At 45.8% G+C, this 12,493-nt stretch overlaps 1 protein-coding gene across 1 annotated transcript in view; it reads right to left on the bottom strand.

Annotated features, from left to right (window-relative positions):
- rai14 (retinoic acid induced 14) overlaps positions 1-11,968 on the bottom strand; it is a 48,951-nt gene extending 36,983 nt beyond the window's left edge. Inside the window, exons 1-2 of the mRNA XM_035392267.1 lie at positions 11,691-11,968; positions 10,540-10,611 (exon numbers count right to left, since the gene is read on the bottom strand). Coding sequence (XP_035248158.1) covers positions 10,540-10,575 — 36 coding nt within the window. The 5' untranslated portion in view covers positions 10,576-10,611; positions 11,691-11,968. The remainder of the gene's footprint in view (positions 1-10,539; positions 10,612-11,690) is intronic.
- Positions 11,969-12,493: the final 525 nt, after the last annotated feature.

The raw sequence follows: 12,493 nt of genomic DNA, 5'->3' as shown, positions 1-12,493 counted from the left end.
CCACATCTCACTATGAACACAAAACCCTCGTTTCACGTACATCTCTGGGCTTTTGAAGTCCCGCAATCTGTACAGGTTTGGACAGCAGTCTGGCTCTGGGCTGAGATTTATGCAGCCTGTTAAAGTCACAGCGAAACCCAGGAGGGTCTGAAACAGACAGACCCTATTTCCTGTCTGCGGGGGGGGGTGATGCATTACACTCAATCACATCCACAGCCCTAACCTGCATAGAGATGCATTACACTCAATCACATCCACAGCCCTAACCTGCATAGAGATGCATTAAACTCAATCACATCCACAGCCCTAACCTGCATAGAGATGCATTAAGCTCAATCACATCCACAGCCATAACCTGCATAGAGATGCATTAAACTCAATCACATCCATAGCCATAACCTGCATAGAGATGCATTAAACTCAATCACATCACATCCACAGCCCTAACCTGCATAGAGATGCATTAAACTCAATCACATCACATCCACAGCCCTAACCTGCATAGAGATGCATTAAACTCAATCACATCACATCCACAGCCCTAACCTGCATAGAGATGCATTAAACTCAATCACATCCACAGCCATAACCTGCATAGAGATGCATTAAACTCAATCACATCCACAGCTGTAACCTGCAGAGAGATGCATTAAACTCAATCACATCCACAGCTGTAACCTGCAGAGAGATGCATTAAACTCAATCACATCCACAGCCCTAACCTGCATAGAGATGCATTAAACTCAATCACATCCACAGCTCTAGAGATGCATTAAACTCAATCACATCCACAGCTCTAGAGATGCATTAAACTCAATCACATCCACAGCTCTAGAGATGCATTAAACTCAATCACATCACATCCACAGCTCTAACCTGCATAGAGATGCATTAAACTCAATCACATCCACAGCCCTAACCTGCATAGAGATGCATTAAACTCAATCACATCCACAGCTGTAACCTGCAGAGAGACGCATTAAACTCGGTGCAGCTGGATCTGAACTGGCACCCGCTGTGATCCAGGCTTCACCTCCTCATGCCAGTATGGCTTTAACGCCAGAAACTTCCCGTTGGTACGACGCACTTGGCAAGACACCTGTTGGCCCCTTTCAGCTGGGTCTGAGCCTGTTTCCCAGCAGAAATCCAGCATCTGCTTTTCTTTCTCTGTCTCTTTTCCAAGACAACCTGAGACACCAACCACACACTCCGTCTGTAAAAGTCATTTAGCCGCTGAGCCGATCTCCCCCAGAGCGCCGGACGCTAATGTCTGTGAAAGTAGTTTAACACGACTCGGAACGGAGCACTAGGCTTTGGCACAAGGGGCCGTGAAACTGTGGTCCTCACAGGGAGCAGGCGAGTGTGGTTCAGTACGCTGTGAGCTGTGAGCTAACACTGTGAGCAAACGCTGTGAGCTAACACAGAGCTAACACCGTGAGCTAACACTGTGAGCTAACACAGAGCTAACACAGAGCTAACACTGTGAGCAAACACTGTGAGCTAACACAGAGCTAACACAGAGCTAACACCGTGAGCTAACACTGTGAGCAAATGCTGTGAGCTAACGCTGTGAGCTAACACAGAGCTAACTCTGTGAGCTAACACACAACTAACACTGTGAGCTAACACTGTGAGCAAACGCTGTGAGCTAACACAGAGCTAACACCATGAGCTAACACTGTGAGCAAATGCTGTGAGCTAACGCTGTGAGCTAACACAGAGCTAAAGCTGTGAGCTAACACAGAGTTAACACTGTGAGCTAACACACAACTAACACTGTGAGCTAACACAGAGCTAACACAGAGCTAACGCTGTGAGCTAACACTGTGAGCAAATGCTGTGAGCTAACGCTGTGAGCTAACACAGAGCTAAAGCTGTGAGCTAACACAGAGCTAAAGCTATGAGCTAACACAGAGCTAACTCTGTGAGCTGCGAGCTAACACTGTGAGCTGTGAGCTAACGCTGAGCGCTAAAGCTGTGAGCTAACAAGCTAACGCTGTGAGTTAACACTGAGCTAACACTTTTTCTCAGTTCTCCCCAGCACTGAGCCTGTCTGTCTGTCAATGGCTCATCACGTCAGTCTCCCTGAGCAGGCTTACGCAACGACCGCAAAAGTAACGAATCACGCATGACATCATGATGAAGTGATTCAGATACAGGACGACCAAGCACAGACATGCCACAAGACTGTGCACTGGAGCCAACACGAACTTGTAAAATAGAATGAGACTTACTTCCTCAAATAACATCATTTGTGAGAAATCAGCTTAATTACCCCAACAAGAGATCTAGGTTGCCGTGAAATTGGATCAAGCAATTATTTCACGTATACATTGCCAAGTACACAGTACATTTAGAAATCTGGCTGAAGTTGGCCATTTAGTTTCAGACGATTAGTTGTAAAATTAGATTCAGCCTCAGCTATGAGATTTCTCTGCTTGGAAGCCCACAGGACCGCCACATAGATCCATTACAAGGTTCAACTCAGGTGTGGACCGTCGCATAACTTTAAACACAAACACCACTTTGAAAGATCCTGGAACTAACGCAAACCCCCATTCCTTGACTCTGGGACGGACTTCAAAATCAAGACGGGATGAAGACGAAGATGTAGGCTCAGACAAAATTACGACTGGAGCACAAAGAACATGACAGAGACGGATCAAACACGGAGACGCTCGGCGAAAGCGAACGTCTTTACCATCGCAGGGATGGTTTGGAAAGCGGCCGGCTCTGCAGAGCTATTTTCTCTGGCATTCCAGCTCACCAGGCCTCCTGAAGTATGGAGGTCTGGCGCGAGCACAAATACCAGCGCAATTTCAGCCGACCGCGCGCCAGCGCTCAACCCAAAATAGAAAAAGAGGATATTTTCTTTCTCTCGCGCTCCCCTACCCCTTCAGAAAAAGAATGTCCCAGTAAGACTAAAGCACAGTTTCGCTGAGAAACTCGATAACCCAACCCAATCCCGCCCCCCCCCCCCCACCCGGCCAAACGCTGGGGTTCAGAAAAAGTAGACAGGAAATCCAAAGTCAGGAGGAGACAGGAATCGATAGAGACAGAGAGGACCTTCATGTTCGGACACCATCTAACACCAAACTGCTGGACTGTTCAAATCTATGCAAATACAAATGCAAAGTGGTCTAAAGAACAGGACCAGGCCAAGGTCCGGCCTAATCACCGGGAGGCCATGTTTACCTTTAAAACCACTCAGAGTGCTTTTGTTTGGTTTTCAGATTTCTTCCATGAATTATCTTTTTCTAGCAAGAAAAGTGTGTGTGTGTGTGTGGGGGGGGGGGGGTTACTAAAAGGTCACTTCCTGTCTGTGTTAAGCTTCTGCTGGCGCCTGGAAACAGAGAAATCCACACTGAGCCTCTTAAAGGGCTCGACCCAATCAACAGCTTCTACACCCCATCAACAGCTCTACAGCCTTCTACACCCCAACAACAGCTCTACAGCCTTCTACACCCCAACAACAGCTCTACAGCCTTCTACACCCCAACAACAGCTCTACAGCCTTCTACACCAAATCAACAGCTCTACAGCGTTCTACACCAAATCAACAGCTCTACAGCCTTCTACACCCCAACAACAGCTCTACAACCTTCTACACCCCAACAACAGCTCTACAGCTTTCTACACCCAATCAACAGCTCTACAGTCTTCTACACCCCAACAACAGCTCTACAGCCTTTTACACCCAATCAACAGCTCTACAGACTTCTACACCCAATCAACAGCTCTACAGCCTTCTATACCCCAACAGCTCTACAGCCTTCTACACCCAATCAGCCACACTAAAGCCATCTACATCCAATCAACAGCTCTACAGCCTTCTACACCCCATCAGCCACACTATAGCCTTCTACATCCAATCAACAGCTCTACATTCTTCTACACCCAATCAACAGCTCTACATTCTTCTACACCCAATCAATAGCTCTACAGCCTTCTACACCCCAACAACAGCTCTACAGCCTTCTACATCCAATCAACAGCTCTACAGCCTTCTACATCCAATCAACAGCTCTATAGCCTTCTACACCCCAACAACAGCTCTACAGCCTTCTACACCCGAACAACAGCTCTACAGCCTTCTACACCCCAACAACAGCTCTATAGCCTTCTATGCCCAATCGACTGCTCTACAACCTTCTACACCCCAACATTCTAATGCTGATATCACAATCACTACTGGTAACAGAAAGCAGTGGGGTTCTAGAACACCGGCTTAGAATTCTGAAAAAAGCACGCAAAGAAACCAACTCTTCAAAGGTTTAAAGGAGCATTCCGATTGGCCCGACTGTTAATGTGGAATTCAGCCTGATTGGCCACAGCATGGTCATGCCTCATTCCATGGCAAAACCCCGCCAATACGCAGCATGCGGCACCACTGTTAAAATACTAAGTACCATTCTCGCCAACCTCCTTTTGACCTGCCCAGGTATTCATGCCCATTAAACACAGAATGGCCATTCACACACCACCTCATTACTTACACACAACAGTCAAGTGCCCGCAGGCAGAATTCCACAGATACATCCCTAATCCATTCCATGTCTGATTACGCAATCGATGCGCTAGTTACCCGCGACCCTAAGGCACTCTCCCCCCGCCCCCCCGCCCCCCCGCCCTCCGCCAGCGGATGAGGAGCGCAGGGCCTGAGGAAGACAGCGTAATGGCCGACGCCACGTCCTGCTGTGATAGCGCCATGAGACCAGTCACTAACGAGGAATGAGCGACTGGTCAGCCCACATTGGTCAGGCCGGTATGCTCAGCACCGCCACAGCTGGGTGGAGCTGCTCGTTTTAACAGGCCACGCTCTCACAGCACAAGGCCCACACCTCTGCTTCAGCACCAGCTTCACGCGGCTACTCAGCAAACGGAGGCTGGAAGCCGCTGGACTGCCAGGCCTTCAGCAGTCAGAGAGCGTGAAGTGACCAGCGTTAAACCACATCCACGCAGCACAAACCAAGGGAAGAAAAACACACAAAAAACACATAAAGCCCTCAACTTCCTGGTGCCAGAACTTGGTCGGTCTGTGGGCAGATTTATTCATAAGGAGATGGCTTAGCATTGTTGCTAAGTAACCAAGCTGAGAAATACACTCATTATTCCAATGAAGTGAAAAACACTGTAGGCAGTGTTGGGTTTCAGGGACCCAGATGAAAAAAAAAAAAAAAAAAAAAAAAAAAACACAGATAGCAATCTGTCCAAAGAAGTTAGATTATTATTTCTCCCATTAGTTGCCTGATATATCAGTCATCAGATGACAAAGTAGAAGATCATAAATCTTACTGAAAGAATGACCCCTGCACATGACCACAGGGAGAGGATAAAGTTTTTTTTACAGCGCCTTTTCAAGAGGACAGTCCTACCAGTGTGTTTGACTTTATGCTCATTGATTTAGCAGGACGTGTTTGTGGGGACAGTCCTCTCTCTGTATGAGTGTGTATAAGTGTGTATGCTCATTGATTTAGCAGGACGTGTTTGTGGGGACAGTCCTCTCTCTGTAGGAGTGTGTTTGAGTGTGTATGCTCATTGATTTGAGGACGTGCTTGTGAGGACAGTCCTCTCTCTGTATATCAGTGTGTTTGACTGCATGCTCATTGAGTCCTGCAGACCAAGCGAGGCCTGCTCCAGGAGACCAGCGTGCCTGGAGGGGCGGTTTTGGAGAACAGTGCGTGAGGTTTAGCCTAATGCATCCAAGCTGTCCGCCTCCCCCAAATCGCCCACAGAACGCTGGCAGAGCCACGAGAAGGCCGCAGCTAGCAGTTTCCACACAAACACTCGCACACCAAAACCCGCCTCAGGGCACCCACACACACCCCCTTCATTTGCCTATGACTAAAGCAGGGAGAGAGGGAGGGAGAGAGAGAGGGAGGGAGGGAGGGAGAGGGAGTGATAGAGAGAGGGAGAGGGAGTCTGGAGAATGAACACGAATGCAACTTGTCAGTTTTGTTTGATGTTAACACTTGGCAAACAAGACCTGACCAAACCAGACTTTTTAAGTAACACACACAGAAATACTAATTCCAACTAAAAGAAATCTTACCTGTCAAAACAACATTTTTCTGCATATGTCATCAAAAAATTGCACCAGTCACTATTTTTGTTAGATGACAAACCAGAATGCATATGATCAGGAAGCTATCAAACTCACTCATTCCTACACAATCAGCAGTGAAGAAATTACTAAGCGCTACATCTTCAGATTAAAAAAAAAAAAAAAGAATAATATTGATTCAGTGCTGCAAATCTGCAACTGGGTATTTTATCCAAGTGGAGTGAAGCCATTCCTCCACTGTTGGAGCCAACTGTCAATAACAGAATCCCCGTCACCCACTTTAATCAGCTCCCAGAATTCACTGGCACATTTCGCCAAACACGTTTCTTTAGGCAGCACCAGGAGTTACTCTGAGAGGGGTCGATGAGCAGGTGTTACCAGCTATATGTCTATTAAGTTATTTTACGTGCATTTTGAAGTTTCAAAAAAGAAAAACTGAATGGAAATGCCAAATTTAAAAAAAATAAATAAATAAATAAATAAATAAAACAAATATCACCCAAAAGTTTTTATTCTCAGTAGAGGTGGATTTTGAGGTTCCATGAAAAAGGTTATTCGATAGAGATGGAAATGGAATTTGTGAATAAATGATGATGAAGGGGATGGAATTTGTGAATAAATGATGAGGTAGGGGGTGAACTTGTGTTTTCGAAGAAATGGCCTGATAATGCTGCACAAGAGGTGGATCATCATTTCGGACAGCCTGAAGTTTCGCACCCAAAGACTGAACTTCCTGACCTCCATGACCTCCCAGAACTGTCTTACAGTTTCCTTCTCAGGCATACGGCACCTAGGGGGTCAAATGGCCAATGCCTCTGATGTTAAAATGTAGGCCATCGCACTTCAAAGCCATCGCCACCGAGAAACAGGAGACATGGCCACCGATAGCTGGAATGATAGAGTCAGGACTTATGGTAGATGTAGGTGTTACTGTAGAGGCAGGTATTACTGTATAGGCAGGAGTTACTGTAGATGTAGGTGTTACTGTAGAGGCAGGTATTACTGTATAGGCAGGAGTTACTGTAGATGTTGGTGTTACTGTAGAGGCAGGTATTACTGTATAGGCAGGAGTTACTGTAGAGGCAGGTATTACTGTAGAGGCAGGTGTTACTGTAGATGTAGATGTTACGGTAGAGGCAGGTATTACTGTAGAGGCAGGGGTTACTGCGGAAGCAGGTGTTATGGTAGATGTAGGAGTTACTGTAGATGTTGGTGTTACTGTAGAGGCAGGTGTTACTGTAGAGGCAGGTATTACGGTAGAGGCAGGTATTACTGTAGAGGCAGGGGTTACTGCGGAAGCAGGTGTTATGGTAGATGTAGGTGTTACTGGAGAGGCAGGGGTTATGATGGAGTCAGGACTTATGGTAGATGTAGGTATTACGGTAGAGGCAGGGGTTCCTATAGAGGCAGTGGTTACTGTAGAGGCAGGTGTAAAGAGGCACAGCTGACTGAAGATTAGTATTATAGTTTTGCAAGTGGGTGCTAATCCAGAGGCCAGACTGGCTCTCTCCTGTGGCAGGCAAAAGGAACATTCCAGACCGAGCCATGGACAAGTTTTTTGCTTGTAGGAAGTAGTCAGTCATGTAGTCTTTTTTTTTTGGTGGTAGGGTCAAGGGGCATGTCTGAAACGGACCAGAATGCGATCTCAGCGGCTTCTGTCAGACGGAGATTTATGGAGGTCATCGGAGGCAGGAGCAGAGCAGGCTAGCCATGTCGGACAGACGACAGGAGAAATTTACTGCGGCACGGTACCACCACAGTCATGAAAGAAACGCGCCTGACTTTTATTTGGCTTAGCAGGGGTGCTTCTAAAAGTAATTAGCCTACATAAACGCACCGAGCGGCAAAGCTGCTTAAACGCTCTGGCACACGCGGTGACATTTCGGGCCAGCGGACAGAGCACGGACAATCTGGACTGTGAGAGGTCAGCTCTCATCTGAAATCTGAAACCAAGGGGGGGGGGGGGGGGGGGGGGCGGGGTCGAAATGACCAAATCGTGCAGTTTCAGGTCATCCATCATCTTATCCAGTATCTACAGTATGAAAGCTCATGTGTTTTCAAAATGCCCCCCTCCAGGACATCTTTGTTCTCTCCCTCTCCACCTTCGCTAATGTGTGGTGAGCGTTCTGGCGCAAATTGGCTGCCGTGCATCACCCAGGTGGGTGCTACACATTGGTGGTGGGTGAGGTGAGTTCCCCTTCACTGTAAAGCACTTTGAGCATTTGGAAAAGTGCTATATAAATGTAATTAATAATAATCATAATAATAATAATCTGTAATTTAATTTTAAGTTTTTTTTTTTTTTTAAACTGTCTGTAATCTCTGATTCCAACAATACCTCCAGCTAGCATCAATAATAGCAGCCCAGTCAACGCTCTTGCGCCTGATCTACAGTTAACAGCTTTTTCCATGATGGTTAAAAAAAAAAAAAAAAAGAATGCATGCTTTAAAATCTTTCAAGCATTTCAGACCAGCGTTGACAAACGGCACCCCGTAGTTAATATGGACTTAGCATCATTTCCCTCCCGCCTTGTTATGGTCTCGCCCCAGAACGGTGAGAGATACTCAGAGAGTGCGGAAACTCACCGCACGTTAATCACCCAGCGCCACTGTTCCGTGCGACGGGTCCGACTGCTTTCCCCCACTGCCCCGTGGAGGCTAATGAATATCTGTGTGGCAGGTGTTGAAGTCTGCGCAGCAGCTAGTGCACAGAGGCACTAAAAACACCTCAGCCTGGGAGTAGACCTGCAACGTGTTCAAATGCGTTTCCACTCCCGCCTGAAAGCCACTGTTCCCTGGGTGTGTCCATCACAGCCACGAAGGCTGGACTCACACCCCGGCCACAGCATTTCAGCCTCAGCGCTGCCAACCGCTCTGTCCAGCCTGCAGGCCTACTGAAACGCGTTACTCGCTGCCACTCTGTCCTGCTGAAACGCATTACCCGCTGCCACTCTGTCCTACTGAAACGCGTTACTCGCTGCCACTCTGTCCAGCTTAAACGCGTTACCCGCTGCCACTCTGTCCTACTGAAACACATTACCCGCTGCCACTCTGTCCTACTGAAACGCATTACCCGCTGCCACTTTGTCCTACTGAAACGCATTACCCACTGCCACTCTGTCCCACTGAAACGCATTACCCGCTGCCACTCTGTCCTGCTCTGTCCTGCTGCAACACGTTATGTCTGCAGAGATGACTGCTGAGTCACTCGCGGTGGACGCCGGTCACTTCCTGTGGAGTTTTTGTGGAAAAGTCACTCCCATGCATGACTCAAACCCAGGCCCCAGTGAGACGGGCTTTCTGGGCCGTTTTCTGCATAGTTTGTGGGCAGTGGATGCGTACCAGTCCACATCAGCACAAGACTGCAGTCTGGGCTAAGATGGGACGCTGCTAACCAGCCAGGCCTGGACATGAGCTTTTAACAAAAGGAAAAAATTGCAGGAATCATTTCATATACTTTGAATTATACAGCAATTAAAAACTAAAAATACTAATAAAACTAAACAAATGCCAGGTGACAGACTTCTTGCAATGACGCAAAATCTTCTTAAAAACAAAATGGCAGTTAATAATCATGCAACCAAAGCACAACGCGGCAGGACTTCCATTGAAATTCTCAGAAGTAAAATCTCCATAAATGTAATTGTTCAATGACTACCCAGAACCAATCGCAGAAAACACCCATTTTTCAACTGAATAAATGAAGCAAAAATAAGTAACATTCCTCCAGTTCTGCACTTGTATTTCATATTTATATTTCGCAGTATTCATTTAAATCCATTAGGAGCCACGGTATCTCAGGCCTATGGGAGTGGAGGGGGGGGTTCAGGCAGACTCCCCAGTTTGACTAATCACTTTGATGCATCATCAAAGTTCACATTTTTTTAAGAAAACTTTTTATTCTTTATTAAAGGCACCACTGTACATAAATGCAACACCAGTTCACTGACCGGGATCATTTCCACACTGCGCAAGAACCAGGTGTGATTTCACAGCTTAACGCAGTCTTTACTACATTTGAAGAGATAATGAAACCAGGTGTTCTTTGAACTCCAAGAGAATTTAGCTTATCTCACGCAAAAGACAAGTGGTGACGAATATTCTAAGTGGCTCTGGATGAGACAGTCTGCTAAATAATGTAATGCAAAGAGCAGACCTACTTGACACTGACAGAAGTAAATCTCTAGGGAGTACATTAGCTTTAATTCAGTGTACAGTTCATGTCCCTTTTTTTATTATTCTCAGATACACAGTTTATGGAAGCATAAAAGGTGAGTGAAATTAGTAAGTGTGACTTTCATAAAGGTTAAACCACTTTCCAAATAATAAAGACAGACAAAGACGATGTAACAACGCAATGAAAATAAGGTCGTAAAAAAATGGTAATGAAATAAAACCAAAAGTTTAAAAGGATGTGGCAAAGTACATGCCGTTAGTGGCCCAAAATCCCAAACACACTAAGACGCTGCACTTACATCGCTTTTCCGGAACTTCGCTTTAAGACTCTTCATCGCAGCCCATACAGCTTCCACACGTCCCGGTAAAACCTGCGTGGTAGTGTTGAGATGAAGTTCACACCCGAACAAATATCACCACAACTGAAACCTAACAAAATTAGAACAACTTAATTAAAATATGAAATACAAAATGTTACTTCATCAACATTAGCATTAACACCCCTTCAATATCTCTGAAAACTGTTTTGTTAAGACCCATCAGTGCGAGTTCTAAGGTAGTGCTTAGTCCCTGCCGAAACTAACTTTTTCTAGTAGCAACTTGTTCCTTTCAATGAGTGCGACATGTCATGATCGTTACTTTGCTCAATTTTTTTTTTTTAATGAAGTTAGTTTTGCACAATTTTGCATAATTGCAAAGAGTAGATTGACAAGACACCAGCATGAGGACCAAGAGCGCGCCGCACAAGGTCAATTCACCCGACTTTCACGCAAGCTCGGCAAGTGTCTGCCAGGATACTGTCGGCGCACATTCGGCTAAACCAGTCAGCTATAGGTACTGTTCATTCCCAGGTTGTGCGGCAAAAAAACCAAAACAAACAAACAACAAAAAAAAAACCATCCCAGCCGGAATCTCCGCCAGAAACTAGTTGGGAGAGTCCTGGTATAGTACGCTTTGGATGAATTTAGTAACTCCCCGCGTTTGCTGGAAGACGCTACCTGTGTATCCAGCTTGCTAACAAAAGATTGCAATTACTAACTAACGTTAGCTTACTTGATTTTATCTGAAGTCCGGAATGTGCTCTTTAAAAACTCGCCATGGTGCTGTAACTAGAATAATTCAACTTTGGGGGTCTGACACAACTGATCAAAGCTAGCGTCTTGCTAACTGTGATAGCTAGCTACAAATGTCAAACAAATCAATCCTAATCGCAGAAACACAGCCAGCAATCCGAATAGATAATTTGTTAATGCAAGCAAGATTACTTATTTGTGAGCTAGCATGTTAGCTGCATTCTTTTATCCGAAGTATGCTGCCCCACTGCAGAAATGAAACAAACACCCTATTCATTCCTGCCGGGATCTGTTCCTTTCATTCGGCGTCTGGCTAGCCAGCGAGCTAGCTGCATGTACAAAAATGTGAACTCTTGAGAACAACCAGGAGAACTTACCCACTTCACAAAAGTTGAATGAAACGAAGACTGGTGTCGATAAACCTGATTTATAAATTCTACGCTCTACGTGACCAGAGGAAAACAAAGTAGGAGGGACAAATCAACAGGAAAATAAATGATTGCTAGGTGAATTTGAAAGTCGGCAGCGCCGCGGCGGTGGCTTGGCTATGCTGAACGTATTACAGCTCCAGGACCATTTGGCTCCAGAACGCTCTGATTGTTCCCTGGGTCGGAAGGCTGACGTCACCTCTCCTTTGCCCTCGTGACCGCCGAGCTCGCAGTGTGCCCGCGGAGTTGGGCTGCATGTAATTGTTGTGTTAACTGGGACAGTCCCACGCGTGACTCTTATCTCCCTCACGCGCGCACACAACACACGAAGTGCCAGGCATGTAGTTTTACATTTCTGACGTGAGTTTACGTTAGGGAATTAGTCAGGAGTGAGTGTGAGCAGTTCTGGGAAACTGGGGAAATGTTTTAAGGATGATGGTCACTTTTGCAACTTTTCTTCTCTTTTTGGTGTGAATAACAGTGCCTTTTTTGGTACTGTTCTATTTAAACTTTTCAGGACAGACCTGGCCAAGAGGTGTATTTGACTCTGTATTTGCAACCAAAAGCATTTCAGTCTGCAACATAGCATTCATGCAAACACATTCAAATGCATGCTCTCTCTCTCTCTCTCTCTCTCTTTTCAGCCTTGAATTAAGTATGTATATGTTTATAAAAGTAAAAGAATAGAAGAAAAAAGCACAGTACTCAATTGCTCTTGTACTCTCTTCAATTAAAATAATCACTACAAAACA

This window comes from Anguilla anguilla, chromosome 14 (genome assembly GCF_013347855.1).
Source record: "Anguilla anguilla isolate fAngAng1 chromosome 14, fAngAng1.pri, whole genome shotgun sequence".
Classification (NCBI taxonomy): domain Eukaryota; kingdom Metazoa; phylum Chordata; class Actinopteri; order Anguilliformes; family Anguillidae; genus Anguilla; species Anguilla anguilla.
The sequence above is the reverse complement of the archived record's forward strand: the minus strand, read 5'-3'. Positions and strand labels throughout refer to the sequence as shown.